At 59.4% G+C, this 24,177-nt stretch overlaps 1 protein-coding gene across 5 annotated transcripts; it reads right to left on the bottom strand.

The window, feature by feature from the left end:
• Positions 1 to 3,227: 3,227 nt before the first annotated feature.
• Positions 3,228 to 23,671, bottom strand: NDRG4 (NDRG family member 4). 5 transcript variants are annotated; one of them, XM_049805825.1, is made up of 17 exons: positions 23,509 to 23,671; positions 19,503 to 19,594; positions 19,040 to 19,084; positions 12,072 to 12,177; positions 10,680 to 10,800; positions 10,345 to 10,407; positions 10,078 to 10,138; positions 9,680 to 9,766; positions 9,526 to 9,582; positions 9,055 to 9,158; positions 8,463 to 8,519; positions 8,314 to 8,365; positions 7,528 to 7,575; positions 7,251 to 7,286; positions 7,005 to 7,056; positions 6,305 to 6,343; positions 3,228 to 5,659 (listed from the first exon to the last, which is right to left on the bottom strand). In XM_049805825.1, exons 1-17 carry the CDS (start codon positions 23,543 to 23,545, stop codon positions 5,505 to 5,507), a joined length of 1,212 nt encoding a protein of 403 aa, XP_049661782.1. In that variant the 5' UTR covers positions 23,546 to 23,671; the 3' UTR covers positions 3,228 to 5,504. The 5 variants fall into 5 exon arrangements, with proteins under 5 accessions (XP_049661782.1, XP_049661786.1, XP_049661783.1 ...); XM_049805829.1 differs by lacking the exon at positions 23,509 to 23,671 and adding an exon at positions 21,404 to 21,511; XM_049805826.1 differs by lacking the exon at positions 6,305 to 6,343 and having other exon boundaries at positions 23,509 to 23,670.
• Positions 23,672 to 24,177: the final 506 nt, after the last annotated feature.

The following is a 24,177-nucleotide window of genomic DNA, read 5'->3' as shown; positions in this document are numbered from 1 at the left end:
GGGGAAGAATGCCTCGTTTTGTAGTGAGCTTGTACTACCCAAATAATAATATGCAGCAATCACTATGCTATTCAAAATGCGAGTGTAAAACTTTGGAAGGGTAGGAGATCTGCAAGACTTGTAAATCCTGCCCATGAATGTTAAGGAAATAGGCAGCCCCTTTTCTAAGAACTTTCCAGCTATTTTTCAGTAATCTACTTCTTGTCTTTTGAACTACTGTCTAAAAATCGCTTATGTCAAAAAATCTGTTAAAACAGAGAGTAAAACAAAGTTGGTGCCAAGTACTAGAGAAAGGAAGGTGAAAATAACACCCCATTGTAAGCAGCAGCCCCATGTAGTTAGTACTGGAAACTGCTGAGGCCATAAACACACAAAAAAACCCCACCACTACAGACTCCACACTTGCCTTAAAGCTGGACAAGAATTAATTCATTTGCAGCTTTCCTGTTTCCCCAGCACTAGTAGTATCTTCAAAGTCCACTTTCTTACTCCAACAACACAGCCCAGGGATCTGGCAAACTCTGCAGGAAGAGGAGGAGAAGCTGCTGCTGGAACTGGCATTCCACTGGGCTTCAAGTTCCTCTTGCTCACAACACCTGATCACTAGAACATCAGGCAAGTGTCTAATACCCATGTCAGATCACCGTCTCAGCAATGGCCCGCTCTTCTCTGGTCCTTACTTCCATCTTGAAAGCCGATGAAGAAAAGAAAGGAGCAGCTAGAAAGGCTCACCCTCTCCTTGGCTTCTCTTATACTGGGAAGAGTTAAGGAAATGGAACAACCTCATAAGCTCTTCCTTCTACAAGAAGGAGAGTAAGTATGGTGGAATGGCCCAAGTAGTTTTTTCTGCAGTATTTGAGAGATTCATTAACTCTGCCCATAGCAGGGTGACAGTCCTCCCAGGTCTTAAATGCTATGCTTGCTAGAAGATACACTAAACTGTTGTCTAGTTCACTGCTTGTAGGACAAAACTAACTGTAGTCCAGGCAACAGACAGCTGCAATTGATTACCTAATGAAATAAAGTTCATAGCTAAGAGCCACTGATAAGAGAAACTGTCCTATGAGAGCCTCCTGCATCATGATTCCTGTTGGTCCGGGCAGCCACGCAACAGAACTTCTTCTCTAAACCAAGTTCCACACTGCCACCAGCTGGTTTCGTGCCGCTTTACATGAAAAAATTGTTCCGAAGTCAACGCACCGTTGGGTGGGAGCCTTCTAACCTGCCAACATGTGCCTTCATACTTGTTTGCACCTGCACACTCTTGGGTCTCCTCTTACCAGTTCCTTTCACTGCGCTTCTTCGACTCTAAGTTGTCCCTAGTGGTCTATGGTCCATAATGCACCATTCATTTCACTAAGCTAAACATTCCAACAAACGAGCCAACCTTCTCTTCGTTAATTGGATCACTGTTCCCCATAACACCTTAACAACTCTTCTCTTCATTTATTCTTATTCGACTTGCAAAGAGGTTACCAAAACTTGTACACTGTATTCAAGATGATTCTCAGAGATCTTAATACAACTGGGCTAATTCTTTCCACTTTATGGTAAGACCATCACCTAGATTCAGTGAGGAACTTGTTCTCAGTTGAGTTCATTGTACTGACTGCATAGACTCCTCCACTTCAGGAGCAAATATGCTCAAATCCAGCTCAACTCTTTCCCTAAGTTCCTATGTTTTCACTGGAAACTTGCATGATGAGATGTTCTCATTCCAGTAATTCGTTGTATCACTTGCTTCATTTAGCAGAATTATCTACATTTATGCCTGCAGATCTCCTGGTCAAACGAAGATCTTTCCCATCTCCCTCAGTATATAGCTATATGTAGTGACAGTATCCCTGGTGCTCAACTAAGTTGCTTTCATTAAGAGCACAGCTGTCCCAGGTTGCCTACATAGCCAGTGGGCACATTCGGTGGGCAGTATGATGACCCCATTTTGTGCTGTGGGACAGGAGGATGTACTGGCTGACATGGTACATCATGCAAACTGCTTTGTGTTGGACACAGTGGGAGGAAGATAAAACAGCCTTCTTTCGTAAGCAGGCAGTACCAGATAATTATTCATGATGGAGGCAATAATGGGCTAGTGGCATGGCACAAATTTCTGCCCATAGTCAAGTCCTCACATGGCCATTCCACTGCCAGCAGCTCAGCTATCCCAGCTGCAGCTGCCCTGACACAACAATGGTCTCCAGTCCTAGAGCCAGGCAGGAGACAACCCATCCCAGCCCCACCAGGACTATTCCAGTCTGCCTCCACCCAGATGAGGCTCACCCAGGCAGGGGGTGGGGGTTTGGGGCAGCAGAGAGTGGGGCCCAAATAGATGTCCCTGCCAGAGAAGATCCCAAGATCAGAGGAGGGAGACCCCAATGCTGGAAAGAGAAAGGAGGAAGGCCCCCAAAACCAAAGCAGAAGGAGAAAGGGGCCAGCAAGAGAGGAGCCTCAAGGCTGGAGCAGGACAGAGGAAGAACCAAAGGCAGGGAAACCAGCAGAACCCTCCAGCTGAACCAGCCAAGAAAGGCTCCCAGGCTGCCTGCCCACATCTCAGCTCAGTCTTGGTGGTTTGCACTCCATCCCCACGTGTCCGGGCTCTTCTCCACACACCCCAGGCAACCATGTGTGTGGACTACAGAGTCACTCTCCCTCCATGCCCTGGCTCTGGAACCCTCTTCAGGGACTGGGACCAGTACAAGGCACACACTGACACACTGGAGCAGGGATGAGGCTAGGATGCAGGGAGGGGATCCTTCCCAGAGAGATGGCTTCATGCACTTAGAAAGGGCTGTGGCCCATGACATTCAGACCTTGATAGGGAGACAAACAGGGAGCCTGCAATCCTGGAAGAGGACAGAGAGGCTGGATCTCCTGAGGACCCTGATGATCCCCAGAGTTGTGCAGCCACAGGTCTTTCCTCCCTCAGTGGACACCCCTTGGATCCAACCTCACTGGGCCACAACTGGCATCTTTCCAGTCTCCATCAACTCCCAAGATATGGGGCACTCTGCTTATGGCTGCCCCAAAGCCAAAGCACCCCACAGCTCCCATCCACATGCACCCTGGGGTCCTGGGCTCCTCTCTGGTCCCCCTCTCCCAGCAGTACAGTCCCTGGTGGGGTTGGTGGCCAAGGTGTCCCTCTTGTTCTCCCTGCCTGCCAGATCTCTGCAGGCAGGCCCACGATGGGCTCAGACCCGTTTCCCTGCAGCATGTTAAAAAGAGCACAGCAGGTTCTTAACATCTTTATTAGTTTGTTGGGGTTTTTTCCAACACAGTAAATCCTCTCTACAGCAACAAGTTAGTTAAATCCGGTTTACGTATTGCCGTCTCGTGAGTGCTGCAGCCTTGATGCCGCCGTAACGAAACCAGTTTGCGCTCAGACTGAAAAATGCATTAAATTCCACTGTGACCGGGAAGAAAGGAAAACCAACAAAAATCAAAAGAACAAACCACCAGGGAAAAGTAAACCAACCAACAAAACCAAGGTGAGGAACCAAAGGCGAGCACGGCCAGACCACCTCCAGCGGAACCACACAGCACCGCTTGGATGAGAATACAACAGGGAATGAACCCAAAAAGGTCAGGGACCGGACAAACCCTTTTATATATTATGTATAGGTATTTATATATATATCATCTGGAAGGACACGCTGAGAAAACAAGAGATCGCAGCGGTATCTACAGTAAAAAGGAGCTACATAGCTTTCAGAGTCACACTGAGAAGGAAGCACACGGCAGAACAAAGTGGGGGACAAATGGGGACACTGTTGTTTTGGGGTGGCCATTCAATGTGGGAGGGGCTGGGTGGGGCACAGGTCTCAGGGCCAAAAGCCCTCATACACTCACTGGTAGCCCTGGGACACCTGTGCCCCTTGCTGGGCAGCGGGCACGGGGTCTGGGGGGCAAGTGCTTTTGGGGTGCTGGGTGGGACCTGCTCCTAGTGGGCTGGTTCTGCTCGTCCAGATGGTGGCACCCAGTGGGTCCCTTACAGGTCCCTGCTCGGGTTCCCCACAGACCACCCGCAAAGACCTGAGCACCCATCGCCAGAGCCAGGGGGTCCCTCACCCCAGGTGCAGGAGGAGCCGGGCTCTGCTGCTGGGGGGGCGGGCCAGGGACAGCAGCAGAGGCTGGGTGGCCGACGGTGGGGTTACGCGATGACGCGGCTGTCCATGCCGAGCGCGAGAGGCTGGATCCACCTGTAGCTGGTGGCTGGATGGGACCCTGCGGCTCGGGGAGCCAAGCCCTTGAGAGACACCCCCCTCAGTGCGCAGGCAAGATGCTGGGGAGGGAGTGGATTCGGGGGGGTCATGGTGGGTCTGGCCAGCTCTGTGGGCAAAGCCAGCCTGTGGGCAGAACCGGACGCTGGGGTGCTCCCCACATTCCATGGGTCATCCCACACTGCCAGCACCTTGCAGTGATGCACCCTGCAGGGCAGAGAGTGCTGAGGGCTCCCCAGCATTGCAGGGGAGGAGCGTCTCATCTTATTGCTAATGGCTCCACTGCAGCGAGACCCACGGGCTGTGGCGAAACTGGAGGTGGGGATTTGCCATGTGATATCCCCAAAGCCAGTGGCCTCTGAGCCCTGGCAGCCTCAGCCCACGAGCTGTGAGTGGAACTGCCGGTGTGGCAGGGACAGAGCAAGCCAGGGCACACAGCCCCCCTTCCCCCTCCGGTGCATTTCTGGTGGCAGGTGGTGATTGTCCTTCTTGCAACAAGGGACCAAGGAAGTGCCACCACGGGCGAGGGCGTGGGCAGAGGCAGCGGGACGCCCATGCCACCCTCCTGCCCTGATGGCTTCTGGAGCAGGGCTGAGCCCTCTACCCCTGCCCCGGGGCAGCCCTCAGGGTACATGACCAGGGCGAGAGGACAGTTTGGGGTGCAATTTCTCACAATGCTCAGCTGGCTCTGGGACACCAGGTCCTGGGTGTGCTGGGGGATCCCATGCTAGCTCTCCCCAGGGAGGGCCAGCAGGGAGAAATGGAAGCTGCATCCCCAGGGAAGGGCCCAGTGACCTCCCAGTGGGCACCACTCCCTGTTCCTGAATTCCTTCTGGCTTGGCCAGCCGTCGGTTGACCTTGGGGGACCAATCTACCTTCTGCGTCCTCTCCACATCCTGCTGTTCTGCCCACAGCCTGCTGTCCTGCCCCATCACACCATCCCATCCCTATCTCACCACCCCGTCCTGCTCCTTCATCCTGGCCCTGTCCCCCTGCCACCCACCCTCCCAAGCCAGGGCCAAGCCAGTGCTAGGGAGGGTGAGGACCAATGCAGAACCATGTGTGACTGCTGGACAAAGCCAGGAGCAGGAGCCAGGAGGCAGTGAAGTGAAGCCCCTCTCCTTCTCCGGTACCAGACAAAGGGATGAGGCCAACAGCAAAGAAGACAAATCGATCCCAAAGGAGTGAGGGCCCTGGTAGAGGATGTCCACGGGGCAGGTGGGTGCTGGCGGGATGCTGACGGATGGGAGATGGCTCTGGAGGAGACGTCGGCAGCGGGTGTGGACCTCAGCACGATACCTCCATGGTGTGGTTGATCTGCCCCATGGTCTCGGTGCTCTCCGAGTGGGTGCAGGCACGCGGGCGGGTGCCATCCACTGAGCTGGCGCTGGTGAGGGAGGCCGTGCGGGAGCGTGCCAGGCGGGTCATGCTGGCAGATGGCACTGCACAGGTACAGAGAGATGGCCAGGGTGCTCAACTCCCCCCAAAAGCCAGAAGGACCTGAGCTGACATTGCCTCACACAAGCAAAGCCGCCGGTCCCACTCCCCGATGCGAATGACCCCAGGCACAAGCTTGCAGCATGCGGTGCTGTGACAACATGAGCAGCTCCAGGCTGGCACGGGACAGCAGGGCAGGGATAGGGTGCCCTGGCACATGTGCCGGGCACATCTCCCAGGCATGTGACCACTGAGCACAAGGCAGTGGGGACCCCTGGCCGTCACACTGCAGAGAAGTGAGCTGGGATGGGAGCTCTCCTGGCTCCCCAGCGTGTGCAAGGAAGGTGACACCTTCCTCCAGCCAGGATGCCCAGCAGGCACAGCTCCTGGCTGGCTGGAGGAGAGCACAGTGGGCACACTGCCGAGACTGTGCCTGCATCGGGGAGGACTTCTCTGAATGCCCTTTCTCAGCCCCCAGACCCGGCTCAGGGTGCCATCTCAGGCAAAGTGGAGCAGGGCAGAGGGCACCTGGCTGGGGAAGGCTGGCCCCGCACCCAGGCTGCTCCCAAAGGTGCCCAGGCAGCTCGAGGGCACAGGCCAGGCGGGCACCATGCAGCAGCAGGCACGGGCCGAGCAGCACTGAGCGGTACCTGTGCTTCCACTCAGCCTCCGGTCCTTCAGGTGGGCGACTGGCAGGGGTGGAGCGGGAGAAGGGCGGGGAGGGCAGAAAGAGAGCGTCAGCCGTGCCGGCCGCTCTGCGGGGCCAGGAGCCCCTGCCCGGCCCCACGTGTGCATGCACACGGAACTGCACGTGTGCACACAGACCTGCACACACACAGACACACGTGCACGTGGACCTGCAAACACACACGTGTGTACGTGGACCTTCACATGTGTGCACACACAGGTACGCACACAGACCTGCACAGACACGCATACACACACACGTGCCCATGGACCTATGCACACACATATGCACGCAGACTTGTGCACATGGACTCTGCACGTCTGTGTGCACACACAGCCCCTGCTTGTGCATGCCCACAGACATGTAAGTGTGCGTGCATGCACAGAGATCCTGTCCACACACGTATGTACACACAGAGCCTTTGTACACACATCTGTGGGCACACAGAGCCTGCACATCTCGCACCCCTACGAATGCACAGATAGACATCTTGTGCACCTCCACGTACAATGCCACAGACGCACGTGCAGTTTTCGATCAGGATGGGCACGCAGGGGTGCCAGGCTTCTCTCCTGTGGCAGGGTCAGCACACGCACACACAGGCACACACACATGTGCACACACAGGCATGTGCCAGCCCCCTGCCCAGCCCTGGCACTCACTGTAGCCCATGCCTTGCAGGAAATACTTGAAGGCTTCGGTCAGCTTGCCGGGCTGCGGGGAGAGAGCACGCTGAGTTGAGGCAGCACCAGGGCCGAGATCCCCACTTAGCCCTGAGTTGCCTCTGGCAGCCCCTGCCAAAGACCCCTATGCCCACCTCAGCCCATCCCCTGCTAGCCAGGGACAGCACCCGTGCATGTCTCAGGGCCCAGTGTACCCAGTTAACTGGGGAAATTGTGAGGGCTCACCTGTGTGACCTGGGGCAGCCCACCGGAGTCAGCCATCTGTGGAGAGAAGGTCCTGCTTAGTATGGGAGGGTGCCTTTGCTGCCCACCCTGTCCCCTGGTACCTGCTCGCGGGATGCCACTGCTGGGGCCACACTGCTCTCCCCACCTGTCCCCAGCCCCGTGGCCAGGACAGGCCTCAAACGGGGAGATGGGGACACCCTGCAACCCTGGGGCAGAGGGCAATGGGGCACTTCATGGGCAGGAGGGACCGCCCAGCTGCCCCCTGCCACCCGCCTACCTTCAGGAAGGTGGTGTTGGTGGGATCCAACTTGGAGTTACACTCCACCTGCAGGTGAGAGGGATGATATTAGCACCCTGGGGTGCCCTGAGCCTGGCAGAAGTTGCCCACGGGTACTGCCACTGGCCCATGGCACCCCAGCTGGCACATCCCACCCCAGCCAGGCGGAGATAGGGTGCTAGGCAAGCCCTGAGCCTGCAGAACCACCATCCCTTGCCATGGGACAGAGGGGACCTTCCTCCTGCCAGGCAGTGTCTGGGCAAGGATGGGGGCTGGAAAGACAGGGGAGAGCGGCTGGTGAGGCATCCTGTGTGTCACACACGTGTACAAGCACACAAGTGTGCTCATGTGCATATGCACAGAGGTACATGTGCTGGAGGTGGGGGGGGGGGTGTGTGCATGCAGTTACACATTATGTACAAATGTGGCCACCTGCACAGTACCTGAGGCTGATTGTGCAAGTGTGGACAACCATGTGGATGTGTGCAAGCACATGCATGTGCTAGCAGCTGTTTGGGTGCATATGGCCAAGCAGGGGGTGTGTTGACACATCAGAGCATGCATGTTGTGAGCATGTCTGGGAATATGAGGAAAGGCAGGTTTTCCAGGTGTGGCAACCATGCACAGATGCATATGCACACATGCTCACATGAGCAGGTAGGTTTGCACATCAGCACACTCCTGCACACAGGACCTCACGTGAGTCTGAGCAGGCAGTGAGCACGAGCACACCCACACGTGGGCACTGTCTGTATGCCACCCCGCAGGCACTACCCCATCACTCACCACCCCCTCTTCAGCAGGCGCATTGTCTCCGACCACCAGCATCACGGGGCAGCTGGAAGTGAGAGGAGGAAGGAGCACAGTCAGGGCTTGGCCTGAGTGGACTCCGTGGCCCTGGGACCCCCCCTATGCCATGCCAGTGCGACTCTTACCGCAGCGTCTTGGCATTGGGCACAGTCCCAGGCCGGTTGATGTCCAGGTCCCTGCGGCTGATGAAGGAAAAAGAGGGCCAGTGTGAGGCCATGGGCAGATGCTGCCACCAATGCCATAGCACAAGAGCTGGGGCACTGCCAGCTCTGGAAAGCAGCACCCAGCCCCACTGTCCTGGCACCCTGTGGATGGAGGACCTCATGGCCATCTCTGATATGACCCAAGCAGACCCTGCACCACAGGATGCGGAGTAGCAATGCTCCCAACCCCCTGTACACATGGGACAGCATCTCTGCCCCCTTCCCCAGGCCTGTGCCAGCACCCCGTGCAGGAGGAGACCAGGGGACGTGCACCCACAGCCATGGGCTCTGGGACATGGTAAGGCTCCGGCACAGGTGCCACCACTTCTACATCCCTGGCCAGCACTGGTGGCCACCTTTGCACTGCTGCCTGCCTGCACCGGAGGGTGATGGCAGCACCCAAAAGGGGTCAGGGTTCCCATGGTGCCCTCAGGGCCACCCACCAGCACTGCAGCCCCTCACCCTGGCGCAGACAGGGGGGCAGCCTGTTGGCAGGGCCACACGGGGTGCTCACCTGTTGTACATGTTGAGGAAGAGCTGGAGGTTGAACTGGTTCACCACACTGCCGATCTGCTGCCGGTAACTCTGCACCAGTTCTGTGTTGTTCACCAACTCTTCCTGTGCCAGCACGAGATGGAGATCAGGGCAGGCACTGCTGGGTGCCGTGGAGACACCCCGCTCCCCCAGCTGTGCCAGCAAGGGGGGCAGAGGAGGAGGGTGCTGGGCAATGCAGCTGGGCACAGAGGTGCTGCAAGCAGCACACCCAGGCAGGACGCGGGCATGAGTCGCACACTCATCAAGGCTAATCCCCGGGTCAGGCAGGAGGGATGCAGGCAGGGCTTGGCTAATTCCATCCCTGGGCATGGGGCAGCTCCAGTGGCACTCTGGCACCCGGCAGGCAGGGCAGGGCACAGCCCGGGTGAGCTGGCTGGGATGCTGGGTAGGGGGCTGGTGGCAGGGGGCCGGCAGGATGCACAGCCCTTACCTGGCTGAACAGGTGGGACAGGACAGTGTCCGGCAGCGTGCTGGTGAGGCCAGAGAGCTGTGGAGGGAGCACAAGGGAGTTACAGCTCCGCCGTGGCTGGCTCATGCCCCAGGGAGCTGCCAGGGATGGGACGGGGGGTCGGGGCCCTGCTCACCTTGGCAGCTGCCCAGTCAATCCAGCCTTTGCCATTGGGGTCAATGTTCATGAGGACCAGTCCTTCGACCAGGTCGGGGAAGATGAGCTGCAGTGAGCAAGAGGGGTGATGCTCAGCAGGAACGGGAGACTGAGGGGCAGCCCCCCACCAGCACCACTGGCCACTGCACAGGCATTGCACAGGGTTGACATGGCCCTGTCCTGGGAGCAATGGGAGACCTGTGGCAAGACTGCCTGGCTACCATGGCCAAGGCACTGCCATCCTGGCCCCCCGGCCCTCCAGGAACCTTCACAGCAGCACAGCCTGCCAAGGGGCGTCAGCTCCTACTCTTCCCCATGCCCCAGGCTGACAGCAGGTACAGTCAACTCAGGGCCAGCCCATTTCAGCCCCAGGCTCACCGCAAACTTGGCCAGCACGTAGGCTCCTGCCCCAACACCGATCCCGATCACGTACTTGAACCTGGAAAGCAGAGAGGTGCATATGGAGGGACAGTGGATGCCAGCATGTGTTGCCTGGGGCACTGCTCCACCCACAGTTTGGGGCACAAGAAGACATGCAGGGTGCCAGCCTACAGGGACAATTCCCCCAGCCCCAAACCCTTGCCTCCTGCCCATCTCCCTGCCCAGCACCCTCAGCCAGCAGCCAAGGAGGAGAGGCTGACTCACCCGAAATGCTGCACCACACTGGGTAACATGGCAGCCAGCTGGTCCATTGATGGGTACTGGTACCTGTGGCACAGGGAGGCACAGGACAGCGGTTATGGGACCCGCGCAGAGTGGGAAGGCTGGGACAGGGCAGCTGGGCTGCCGAAAGTGGGCAGGGAAATGCCACCCACCTGCAAACCACCCCATTGACCACCCTGGGCCAGTCAGCTGCCACAGGCTTTGATACAGTTCAGAGAGACCCACAGGCAGGGCATTACTGCCCAAGCAGTGACAACCCAGTGGGCAGGGAGCTGACATCCCGGCAGGCAGAGCAAGCCCCCAAAGCTGGCACCTACCCCTGAGGGAACTGCGAGGCTCCTGCCTGCTGGCCCGGCGCGTCCACATGGCACACCACAAAGTGCTTTGTGATCTCCTGCATGTCCTCGTAGTTGAAGAAGGTGTTGAAGCAAAGCTTGTCTGTCAAAGGGCAGGCAGGGATCAGAGACCAAACACCCCAGCACAGGGGCCTGGTGGGCCAGGGGAGCATGGAGAGAGGTTGCCTGCCCTCCCACTGCCCTTCAGCCGGGAGGTGACATGCCATCAAAGCCCTCCTATCCCTTTCCCTCTAGGCTCCTTGTCCCTACAGCAGAGACCACAGCCACTGTTAGCAAGGTCTGCATCCCTACTGGTGTTGGGAGGCATGGGGATGGATGGACACAGCCAGGAGGATGAGAAGTTGGGGTGAGCCAACTTGGAGGGATGGCTTGTCTTCTTGGAGGGATGGGGCTGGGGGATGCAAAGCCCGGAGCTGCAGGACCACCCAGCAGGCAGTGGGATTAGCAGCCCGGAGTGTTATCGGCCCTATCTAAAATTCCCAGAAAGGGCTCAAGCAAACATGGGATTTGAGAAACGACTGCAAATCTCCCGCTTGGAAACAGTCAAAGAAACAGCCTCAGCGCTGCTGTGGACGGGCCACCACCATTGCAGCAGGATATAGCCATTGCCGGGGCTTGGAGGATGCTGCCACCCATGGCATCAGTGCTGGGCCATCCCTCCCAAAACATGGGGTGAGGCAGGTTGTAAGGTCCATTGCAACCAACATGATGCATCCCTGGACACAAGAGTGCTGCTGTGATGGAGAGGCAGTTCACGTAGCATGCCAGTGACTCAGCCTCAGCCGCCAGTGGAAGGGGAGATGATTCTCCCTGCTCACAGGGCACTGGGCATCCTGGCTTACCCGGGGGGCACAGCCCAGGGAAGAGGTCTGGGGTGCAGGTCCAAGGCTGCAGGCTAACAGAGAGCACACCATCCCCAATCCAGAGCCCCGGCTCAGCATCCCTCTTTCCCTGCCCCTCAGGGTCCCTTCTTCCCTGCTATTCCCTGTCACCTTCGGCCCCCTCCATGCCCTGCTGCCAGCCAGGTCCATGCTCTGAATACCAACAGGCGGTGGGGACTGACCCAGCATCCCCTGCGTCCCATCCCTGCCTGGCGTGGCTGGGTGGACAGCCAGAACCGGGGTGGGCAAGAACTCCTGGCTGTGCCTGGCCCAGGCTTTGGGTTCGGCTGAGCATCCAAACCCTCCTGGTGCTTTCAGATGCCTGGGGAGACCCAATGCAGCCCGGGGACCCTCCATGGGAAGAGGCACATAAACTGAGCCAGGGGCTTCGGCCGACACCCTGGCACCATGTGCAGCCCCAGGCTTGCTCCCGCCTGCCCCTGCGCCCCATGGCCCTGGGACCAGCACTCACGGTTGAGGCCCACATCGTGGTATGTCAGGATGGCCGGGCGATTTCCCTTCGGTGAGCCCCGGATGACCACGTGCAGCAGCCCGTAGGGGGTCTCAATGTCATGTTCCTGGGGGAACAGGAGAAACGGGGTGACACCTGCTTGCCCCAAGACATCCTCTCCTGCCCTGTCATCCCACCCCTCACCACTGCTTCCCCAGGTGGCTGGGTGTCATGGGAGCACAAGGGAAGGAGGAGCAGCCATCATGGAAAAAAACCCAGCTTTGGGCATCTCAGCGGTGACAGAAAGCAGGACAAATCACATACAAATGCTCCCAGCCTCCACTGTCTTGACTTCCTGGGAAGAGAAGGGAAAGAGGGAAGGGGAAGGGAAGGGAAGGGAAGGGAAGGGGAAGGGGAAGGGGAAGGGGAAGGGGAAGGGGAAGGGGAAGGGGAAGGGGAAGGGGAAGGGGAAGGGAAGGGAAGGGAAGGGAAGGGAAGGGAAGGGAAGGGAAGGGAAGGGAAGGGAAGGGAAGGGAAGGGAAAGAAGGAAGGACTTGGAATAGGATAACAGGATTTAGGATTGGACAGGTGTATCATGGGATGGTATCAAGGGATAAAGGTTTGGGATGGGATGGGATGGGATGGGATGGGATGGGATGATCTAAGAGGACTTGGGAGAGGAGGATTGAGGGACAGGACAGGTGGACCACAGGATGGAACAGGAGATCTCTGAGGGCCTGAGACCGAGGGATTTTTGGCAACAGCATGGGGGGATCACAGCATGGCCTAGCTGGCCTGGATTCGCTGTGCTTGGGACAAACAGGCAGAGGTCAGACCCTGGACACCACCCTGGGAAATGCTGCAGCCTGATTCCAAAATGACAGCTAAAGTAACTTTAAAATCCCTTGGTCTGAAGTGGCTGTGCCCCCATACAGAGACCAATACTGCCCTGTGCCTCAGTTTCCCTGGCTGGTAGGGCTCCAGCCTCACCTTCACAGCCATCGTCCCCAGCCAGCAAGGGAAACTGAGGCTGCATGCCCAGGTGCTGACCCAGGCATTGCCTAGGGACCAGGGATCCCCTCCAGATGCCCACGCCTGCCAGCCAGCCCACTGGCAGTGACCTCGAAGCTGGGACCTGGTGGGTGCAGGAGCATCACACGCCGAGCAGGGCTGGGCAGGGGATGCTGGCAAGGTGCCCAACGAGCACAGTCCTCGGTGTGGGTACTGGCAGCCCCATGGATGGACTAGAGGGAGGGGAGCGGGTACAAGGATGGTCCCGTGGGCTGCACACCGCCAAGGACTCTGAAGGACACGGGCCTCAGGTGGGAGGAACTGCATGAGGACAGGATCTCCTCACTGCAGTGCCTCCCCTCACTGAGATCCACTGTCCCCGGGGGGATGCAGCGCCCGAGGGCAGCTCAAGGGCTCTGTGGAGACAATGTTCGGCTCCCCAAGGGCACGCTGTCCCCAGCCCTCATCAGCTGTCCTTCCACTCCCCAGGGTTGTATCAGGCAGCAGGCGATGAGCAGGGACATTGCCCTGCAACAATGCATAGGGAAACTGAGGCAGAGGAAGGGCCTGACCCCACGTCACAGAGCAGGAGGCATCCATATGGTCTGATCCTGGGCACAGGGCTGCCTCCTTGCCATCACCATGCCCACAGTCCCCATCACAGCCCAACAGCTGAGTCTCCAGTCCCACCCCAAAATCACATGCCCAAGGTGGCAGCTCCTTCCCCAGCACTGCTACCACCCCCCAAACACACGGCAGACACATCCCTGCTCGTGGTGCAGCCTCTGCAGCATCGCTGGGTACGACAGCCCTGCCCTTTGCCGCAGGGATGCTCACTGAGGAGGAGAGGCTAGGGATGCAGGGGATGCAGGCAGCAAGGTGGGGGGGGGCGGGGGGGGCAATGACAACCCATGGCCCCAGCGAGGAGGGGTGCAGGCGTCACAGCACCCATAGCTGCCTGAGAGACCCCAGCCCTGTCCAGGTTACCCGCTCGCCACTGCAGTGCTCCCACCTCGCTCACCCCCCTCCACACTAGCCTGTTGCCATCGGATATTGCCGTCAGCGCAGAGGCCAGAAGGCATCCAAAGGATTGCTTCAAAACAGCAAGAGACCCTCTCCCTCTACAACTCTGGGGGTGGGGAAGGGGCAGCATGCCTCCTCCCCCATCAGCAGTCAGCCCCAGCACAGCTCACAGCTGCTGCAGCTGCGCTCACTCATCCTCAGCCTCAGCACAGCATCTCTGCTGGGCTCGGGGAGGACACGCTCAAGGACAATGCGTCCCCGAAATCTGCGGCATGTCAGGGATGCGGCAGCGGGGCTTGGGGAAGGAACAGCTCCCCAGCAGCAGGTACCTCCCGGCAGCAATGCCTGCCTGGCCCACGCCAAGCCCTGCTGGGTGCAAAGCTCTAGCCTGGGTGAACAGGGGAGGTACTGGGGCAAAACTCCCTGGGAAGGGAGGGCAGCAAGCACAGGAATGGTGGTACCTACCCCATCCCAGCACTCAGGCATGGTGAGGAACCGGGTGGACGAGGCTGCGCAGGCAGGGTGGGCCGAGCACGGGGTCCTGGCGTGGGGCACAGCAGTGCAGCAGGCTGGGGCAAAGCAGAGCTCTGCGCTGGCTCAGCCCCTCACCTCGATTTATAGCGAAGCCCCAGCCCTGCGCTAAGCCCTCCCTCTCCCTTCCCCCTCGACGCGACGCGCAGCCCCGGCAGGTTTGGCCTCCATTGCGGGCAAGCGCTGCAATGAAGCCAGCACTCAGCCATTGGCTGCCACGGGAATTATTCATGCTCCAATTGGCCTCAAGCACCCTTGTTTATGAAGAAAAAACGTCTGGCACTGTGCAGTACCTGCTCCATCTTCCCTCCTTCGGCAAACCAAGACAGGCAGGGGTGCCAGGACAGGGTTGCACTCCCACCCCTTGCAACTCACACAACAGCATCACAACAGAGCCCAGCAATGCTCCCCTGCACCCATCATGCACACACGTGTGACTCCAGCCCCATGCAAACATGCAGAATCATGCTTGAGCCTGCAGCCACCCGGACCAAGGCCCTGCAGCAACACACATGCACCAGAAAGCACACACACACCCAGGAACAGACATGGGTACACACTACACACAGGAGAAGGATGCAGCAGGCATGCTCCACACACGCATGTGACCATGCACATGCATGCACGGGAACACGTACCAACACAGACACACAGGGGCCAGGCAAAACCATGTCCCCCACCTCTGTGCATGCAAACTTTGGGAAAAAAAATACAATGACCCATGCTGAAGCGCATGCACCCCACGAAATGCTTGCGCATACCCACATGGGGTTGGCCCCTCTGTGTCTGTATGGGTACATGTTCCTGTGCATGTATGTGCATGGTAATGTGCATATAAGGAGCACACCTGCTGCATCCTTCTCCCATGTGCTTAGCATGTATGCCATGGCCATCACTCATGCCCATGGATGCACAACAACCTGCACACACACAGAACCTTGTGCACAAAGGGGCACGTGCATGTACACATGTGAAAACTGCCTGGGTACCTGTGTTACCTTACCAGTAGCACGGTCATCCCGCCTGCTGCGGGATGCTGGCATGCAGGGGATATGCAGGATTTAGCCCCAGTCTGGATGTCACTGGTGGCAAGTAAATAAGGCAGGAGGAAAGACAACCCAGCAGTGCCGAGGGGTTGGATCCTGTCCCTGGGCCGACGCATGCGGTATGCACACGCACATGCATGTGTATTCCCATGTGTGCAGGCAGATGGTTTCTGCCCTGATTCCAATGAGGCTTCACGAGAGGGTGAGTCCATCTGCCTGCAGCTCGCACCCACACACGGCCTTGTGCTGCCAAGGCCCCAAAAGCCCCGCTGGGAGGCTCTGGGTGCCTTCCCCCTGCACCCTGACCACCCCTGCCCAGCCCAGCACCACTCTCCAGCTCGGCACAACTGGCACCTGAGCCGCTCCAGCACACAAAGCTGGGCAATCATGGATGGCAAGAGAGTCCTGCGGTCCCTCCAGTGCCTGCCCAAAGGGGCTGGAGAGCCATGTGGCAGTGCTGGACCAGGGCAGCATCCAGCAGGGACCCTCCAGCCTCCCTGCCCACCACAGGGATGCTCCGTGCCAGCTGGAGCCTGCCATCACCTCTGCATCATCCCCACCCCGGCAGCTCACCACAGCTTTCTTCCTCCATGCCCTGGCACGCACCGCAGCCATGGGCAGAGGCGGTCCAGCTGCTGTCACCAGCACAGGCACAGGCTTCCCCATGTGGCAAAGGCCCATGTCCTTGGCTTCACCCAGCAGGCTCGTTCCTGTGGAGTCTCTGACGTCTAATAAGAGGGCCGAGTGACTTTTCCCTGCAGAGAGCCCTTTCCTTGACCTGGACAAATGATCACCCAGAGCTGGTGGGGAGCCAGTGAAAGGAGTGTCCTGCAAACAAGTCAGGGTTGGGCATCCAGGGGCTCTGGACATGGGAGAAAGGACAGACAGACAGGCAGGCAGAGGGACGGCATCCACCTTGCCTCCACCAAAGAGGCTTTCCTCTGCACTGCTTTGTTCTGCAGGGAGCTCATACTCAAGCCTAGAGAGATGCATCTCTGCTAACGAAGGACCATGTGTGAGAGGGCAGCCCTGCTCCCAGGTGGCCGTTTGTGGATCTGGGTGCCATTTTTGCTTTCCTCAGCCCTGTTGCCTGTGGAGCCAAAGAGTACAAGCAGCCACAGCCTCCAGGAAAAGGCAAGAGATGCAGAGGGGCATGAGCAGGCAAAAAAAGACAGAAGGTGGCAAAATAGAGGGGAGGAGGGGTGGAAAAGCTGAGGTGAAGTAAGACGTGAATGCAAAAGGGCAGCAGGGAGATGGGAGGGCTGAGCAAGGCTGGCTCCACTTGAATGGCATCAGATGGCATCGCCACCCTATTGGCTACTAGCCCATCCACCTGGCGGGTGACCCAGACCTCCAGCAGGGCCAGGGCGCCCAGGTCTCAGGGCAGAGGCACCTGCCACCCCTGCACTCCTGCACCTTGGCCTATGCCAGCAGCCCCAAGGGCTTTATTTCGGTGGGCAGCAGCAGTGGGGGATCCCTGCTCCCCCAGCCAGGCCACAGCATCTTGGCAAGGGAGCAGCAACTGGCCCTGGGGAGGAGCAGAGGGACAGTGAAGAGAAGCTGGGGGCTGGATTGAATTACCCAAGAAGGTGAGCCTAGAAAATTGGGTAAGATCTCCCTGAGGAAGGGCAGGCAGCCCCCAGCCTTTGCAGGAAACCAACCTGCAAAGCGCTGGGGGGGCGGGGAAGGATGGGGTTGCCCCAGCACAGCCTGGGAAGCTCATCCCATCTCCACCCTGAGACTCTTGGAAGGGAACCAAGAGGGCACAGGGCCTGGCTGGCTTGGAAAAAGCCACCTTGATCCTTGCCCAGTTCATTTTTTTAGGTACCTAGTGCATGCAGGTGCATCGCTGTGGCATTTGCCGTCCGGAACCGCTCCACCTGGGCACCACTGGGGACACAGTTCAGCGTCACCATGGGCCAATGTCTGAAATACTGGCATGCAAAGATTGTCCTAGGAGAGTCATTGCTCTTTAACATCCCCTGCATGCCAACCAAGCCCTGCCCCAGCACAGCTGAGTGAGAGCCATACTGGTGCTTGTGGCACTACTGGGAGCTCTGGGGAGCCTGTCACTGCCACCTCCCTCTTCTTCCTTGCCTTCCTCTCCCTTCTCGCCCTCACTTCAGTGGCACCAGGAGGTTTGGTTTCTTCTCCAGTGGTCAACAGGGACCCTGAGCAAGCAGAGCAAGGAGCAGCCCAGACCCGCACAGCCTGCTTCTCCCTGCCCCAGCATCTCACCAGCTTTGGAGCTGCTGGGAAGGGCGGCATTTCTTTTCCACCACTGCCATTTTTGAATAATTTTGTGGCCTCCACGAGGGCCACCAGAATTCTACCCTGTGAACCACAGCAGCTGCTGCCCAGCAACCCGACAAAAGTCCTTGCTCCCTGACCGGCTGCACCCTGCCACCCACACAGGTGATGGAGACAGCCTCAAAAGCCTGGGCACTGCCTTGGGTCGGCCAAAATGGGGACCTGGGCTCCCCTGCCCCTCTCCCAGGATGAATGAAATCCAGATTTATTTTATCCTTGCAACTGCTGGTGTTTCAGCCAGCACCACCCAAGCCCACACTCACGGCAGTCCCAGCCACTGGCAAAGCAGCAACATACAACCTGAAGTCGGTCTCTGGTGTCCCCTGGGAGGGGGGGATGCTTTGGGAGAGGGACAGGCAGCGAGCTGGGGTCTGGCAGCCCCACTACCCTCCCTCCCCATCTACTGGCACCCTGGTCTCTGCAGGGGGAACCTGGTGTGGGATGAGCTCAGGCAGAGATGTGAGAGCCATGAAGACCAACACAGGAGCCAGGCAGGACCTGAGCCCCTGCGAGCCCCAAGGCCATGTCATGGGGTTCCTCCAGAGAGGCAAAACGCAGGCACAAGGTGGGCAGGCGCCAGCCCGGGCAGCAGAGGGGCCCTGCTCTCCAAGAGAGGTGGGTGGTACGGGGAGGCAATGCCCCAGCCCTCCAAAAAAGAAAGAGGCTTTCAAACATCTTTATGTAAGCAGGGAGCTGGCATCACCTGGGAAACCATTGCCATAGCAATGGTAGAGGAGCTGGAAAAGCAGCTCGGCCTTCCTGAGAAGAAATCGCCTGCTTTAAGGAGGTTTTGTCCCGGGCCCATCGCCAAGTGCCTGCCAGCCACATCCGAGCACCAACATAGAGCATGCCTGGCAGCAACCCCCCCGTCCCCTGTCCCCTCCTGCCGGGGACCACGATGGACGTGCAGCCCCATGCACAGACACTGACCAGGCACTACGTCCCCATGGAAGTGGGGGGACAGCAGCACCCCTGGGACCGCTCAGTGCCCTGCAGCATTCCCCAGCCGCAGGCTGCTGTTCCACGTAGGACCCAGAGGTGGGGGGCACCCCTCATGGCTGATCCTACCTTCCAGTCCGTGTCCACAGCAGAGAGGAAGACATCCGAGTTCTCCTGGGGAGAGAAGGAGCCGTTAGGGACAGAGACATCCGCCCGCCATCCCTCACTCCTGTGGTGCCCTCCTCCCACCCAACTCATGAAGTCCCCTGACACCACAAGCACCCACTCCCTGGGGCAGCACTGGCTGCAGGGGGACACGATGCCCACACATACACGCACATCTACAATACCCGCACACATGTGCATGCACTACCTGTACGTGTGCACACACACAAGTGTGTATTAGCATGTATGTGCAACATCTTCACACACATACGTCATCACACCAAACCAGAACCAGTGCTCAACACATGGGCACACACATGCACCCAATATCAGCACACACACCGCCCACACACAAGCTCCCACTTAAGCACCCACGTCCTGGCACCCCACGTGCAGGAGATGGAGCCAGTGCAGTCACCGGACTCACCAGCTCGGCGTCCTGGCCCCGCAGCAGTGGCTTCTCCTCGGTGAAGCGCAGCTCATGCAGCCCTGCCATGGTCATCTCCTGCAGCAGCAGCCCTGCCCAGGGCAAGGGAGAGGTCAGTGCTCACGGGGACCTGACTTGGTTCCCTTCGCCCCTGGAGGCCTCTGGAGCCTCCCACTCCCTCCTCATGGGGACGGGACCCAAATCATCACTCCACCCATCTACCACGGGGACTTGGTGCTTCAGCATGTCTGGAGGCCGCAGCGAGCCCCTCCACTGGAGCTGGAAGCCTGCAAGGGGCAGGCAGTGCCTGGAGGAGCTCAGCTTCCAGCTCCCACCCAGGTCTGGTTCTCCCAGTTAAGGACAGACCTGTCTCCAAGGCATGGTCTTCAGCAAACTGGGAGAACAACCTGGTCTGTCCATGCCAGTCGCCCCTGTAAGCACTCAATCCAGGGCAAGAGCATCCCAATTCCCACCCCAGCTTCCAGCACCAGTCAGAGAGAGAAAATCCAATGTTTTGGCTGGGTTTAGACTGCAGACAGATACAGGTGGGAGAGAGGAAGATCTCCCTGCACAGCCAGAATGAGGTGAGATGTTTGTCAGCCGTGCTGGGAGGCAGAGGGATGCTCTGAGCAGCAGGGGAGCAGAGAGACAGCCTGAAGTTTGTATTGCAATGATGGGATAAAATAAAACGTGAAGCCTTGACTCCTAAACTCTTCTCCTTGCCTGCGAAGCGGGTGCTGGCCAGCTGGCAGCTCAGACCCAGCGCTTGCAGGGACAGACTTCACCATGGAGCTGCCATTCAGCAGAGGTATGAGACTGGATGCTGCTGACCAGGGCACCAGGATTTCATACCCCCGCCAATGCCAGCACCTCCAAAAACACCCACAGGCACGAGCCCAGCTTAGAAAGCAGAGGGCAGCAAGGGGATGCCTGTGCCCCCAGCAGCTGGCTGCACACAGAAGGTGACAGACAAGGAGGACACGGCACAATCCAGGCTCCCCTGCATATAGATGAGGTGGGTAACTGGCAGGTCCCAGTGCAAGGGGATTATTTGCGCTCAGGCAGGATCCAGTCCTCAGACGTTCGCCTTCGCAGCCTCTGTTTCCACCCCTTCCCCAAGGCCAAGCCTTCGGAGGAGTTGTTGCTGCCGCATATCACTGCTCTGAATGGACCAGCACCAGTCCCACATCCCTTCCACTGGCTACCCATTCTTTCCAATCTCCCTGGGGATACCAGGGGTGATAAGGGACCACACTAGCACAGCAGCAAGCACGGCCCCCAGTCCATTCACAGCCTTGGCAAGCCTGCTCCACTTTGTCCACCTTCAAACCTGGGTCAACCCAGGTTGTCCACGTGGCAAGGCCAAGAAATTCCAAGAGCATAGCAAGGCCACCAGGAGTACAGGAGCTGGTCATAAACTCCCCTCCAAAACTGGCTTTTGCTCATCCAACTGGGTTTTCCATTCAAAGACCAAGCAGGCTATGCCACCTGGCTGCTTTCTGCAGACACCGCACTTTGCTTTGCTCCTTGGGAGCCGTCCAACAAACCAGAACTGTTTGGAGGGAGAAACGCCACCGTGAAGCCTCCCGGCACTCTCACTGCACCCAGCACTGGGGGTCTCCGTGTCACCCCCTGCACAGAGGGTCCCGCTGCGCCAGGTGTCGCGCAAAACTCCAGCGGGAAGAGGTGCCGACAGCCCCATGGAAAGGCACACGTCTGGGGCATGCTGCTCCAGGCTGGGCTGCTGCTGGGGAAATGGCTTTCCACAAGGGGATAGTCCTCGCCTGCAGCCCACCAGCACAGCCGAGATGATGCAGCCTGCAGAGCCACCAACCGAGCAACCCCGCGATCCCCCGGGGCATGATCCCAGGGTTAAAAAATGGGAGGAAAATCAGCCTCACCGGTAGCTGGGTCTGGAAGAGAGCAGGAGCGTCCCACGCTGACCACACCAACCCACTGTGTGGCCGCAGCCCCAGGGTGGCTGGGAACAGCACTTAGTGTATGGTGAATGCCTTTATTAATTAAAGCCTCCAGCTAGTATGGGAGGGAGGATGGCCGAGCAATGAGGAAAGGCCCTGTGACCTTGCTTGTGTGGTGGGGGGGAAAGCTGGCTCAGAAGGGACGTGGCAGAGCCCTGTGCCAATCAGCATCCTCAGTGCAGGATGGATGGTCACCTAAAGTGGTGCTGAGCACAGGAATGGAGGAGGGATCAGCATGTCAGGGAGTCCCATGGGTACAACAGCCTGCGAGCAGGATCACAGCCGTGCTGCCAGCTTCCCGTGGGTGCTCTGCTTCCCACGGCACTCCAAAGGTACCCTCGTCCCTGCTCCTGCCAGCACAGCAGTGGGGCTGTGGGTAGTGTCACCCAGCCTGGTGGGCTACTGTCACTGCGGAGGGCTGGTGAGGAAGCCATGGGTCCAGGTCTCCTAGCCAAAACAATTTGGCTCCCATAGCACACCGGGGCATGTGGCTGGCAAGGAGCCCTTTTCACTCCAGCTTGCCCCAACGGTCCCCAACAGCACCCATCCCCAGGGTGCCCCCCTAAGCGCACCCATCTCTGCTCCCACTCTGCCTTCCCACTGCGGTGCCACCATTTCCTGGGCACAGCTGGCACACGCCTCCTCCCTAATCCTGTATCAGTCCCAAACCCAGCACGACATTAATGCTCTGTTTGGGACTAGTGCTCTGCCCTGCCGGGGCCCTGGCACTGCATATATAGACAGGGATGGAAACAGCCACGTTGGCTTACATTCCCCAGGGATCTGCAGTCCAGTCTTGGCTTATTGGAGGAGAACCAGCAAATGGCAAGGAAATACACTATCGTTATTATTGTTATTATTATCATTATCATCATCATCACCATGAGGCTATGGAAAGGGTTTAACACTGGGCAGTGTGCCTGGTCAGAAGGCAGGGGTCCCTCGGACGACCCACCAGCCTCACAGGAGTCTCCTCACTGACCACCTGTGTCCTGCCCTGGCACAGACGTGGAACCCACGGGATGTCAGCACAGACTCTCTGGGCTGAGCAGCGCGCGACAGACAGGGAAGCAATTCTGGAGGAGCAAGGGCTGGCCCCTGCCAGGCAGCGAAGCCAAGGCCACCTCCAGCGAGGCAGGGAGAGGGAGGAAGGGAACCTGCAGCCCAGTCCGAGACATGGAAGTGTGCCCACAGCATCGTCCCCCAAGCAGGACCGCTAAGGACCCGCGATGAGGTGGAGGAAAACCCCAGTGTGACACAGCCTGGGCCACCTCCCGCCCTGCCAGTGCAGGATAAACACCCACAGCTTGCTCTGCCCCCATGGGGGTGCACAGCTCTGCACCCCAGTAGCCTCCACAAACCAGCCTAGCAGTGTGGTCCAACCGGGGAGCGCAGGAGCGCACAGGCCACAGCGCAAGACCCACCAGTGCCACTGACGCAGGGGTTGAGCATCCCGGGTTCGGGGGGCGGTGGCGGCAGCGGGGGGGCTCTGCTGGGGTGCAGGCTGTCTCCCAGTGGCTGTTGCTAAGAGCAACCTCCTCCCCAGCCCCAGTCCCATCCTCGGTGCACCCAGGCAGCGGGGAGAATCCCAGGGGAGGCTGGCGGAGGAGCAGGCGCTGAAGGGATGCTCCAGCAGTCCCACAGGCACACACCCCCCCGCCGCGACCCTGGCTGTCTGCTTGACGGACCCCCGTGCCAGGAGGCTGCCTCCCCCCCCCCCCCTCCCCCCCCAGCACCATCAGGCTGGGCTTCCTCCGCTGCAGCCCTGGCACCTCCTCAGGCATCACCTCCCGCACCCCAAAAAGCATCGTTCCCCCCAGCAGCCCATCCCTGGAGGAGAAGAGGCAACGGCGGGGCAGGGGGGGGGCAGCCCCATCTCCTAGGCAGGGGCTGAGGGCTCTTCCCCCCCCCGCCCCGACCCCAACCCCATCACGCCAGCGCCCCTCTCCTCCCAGCCTCGCCCTCCCCCCCCCCCGTCCCCAGCACGCCCGGGGAGGGGGAGCGGGGGCGGCCGGGCCCGGCCGTACCTGTCAGCAGCTCGATCTTGTGCCGGAGCACCTTCATGCCGGGGCGGCGGGTCCCGGCGCCGCCGGCGGGCGGGGCGGAGCGGAGCGGAGGGAGGGGGCGGCGGCGGCCGCGGGCCCCGGCGCGGGGAGCGAGCGGAGCCGGTGCCGGTGCCGGTGCGAGGCGCTCAGGGCGGCGCAGGGGCGAGGCTGGGCACGGCCCCCGCCGGGCCGGTTCCTCCCCTCGCCGGGGCCCGAGGGGAGGGGACGGGGCCGGGAACGGGGCCGGGGCCGGCGCCGGGGGGGCTCCAGGAGGACAATGGGCCCGGGCCGGGGCTGGGGGAGGAGGGGATTAGAGGGGAGATGGAGGGCTGCTGGGGGCTTACACGGGAGATGGAGTGCTGCCGGGGGTGTTCCAGGGGAGATGGAGCACTGCCTGGGGGGTTACAGGGGAGATGGAGCGCTGCCGGGGGGGGGGGGGGGGTTACAGGGGAGATGGAGCGCTGCCGGGGGGATTACACGGGAGAGGGAGTGCTGCGCGTGGGGGCGGCACACATCACCCTGGAGGGAACCATGGAGGTCCCAGAGCTGGACCATGATGGCTAATGGGTCCAGGGGGTCCCTGTGGTCATGGGGTCCCAGGAGCAGGGGACGCTGGGAGCCTTGGGGAACCCCGAGTATGGGGCCATGCCC

The sequence above is a fragment of the Accipiter gentilis genome, chromosome 7 (assembly GCF_929443795.1).
Source record: "Accipiter gentilis chromosome 7, bAccGen1.1, whole genome shotgun sequence".
NCBI lineage: Eukaryota > Metazoa > Chordata > Aves > Accipitriformes > Accipitridae > Astur > Astur gentilis.
Note: the sequence above shows the minus strand (reverse complement) of the source record. Positions and strands in the feature narration are given on the sequence as shown.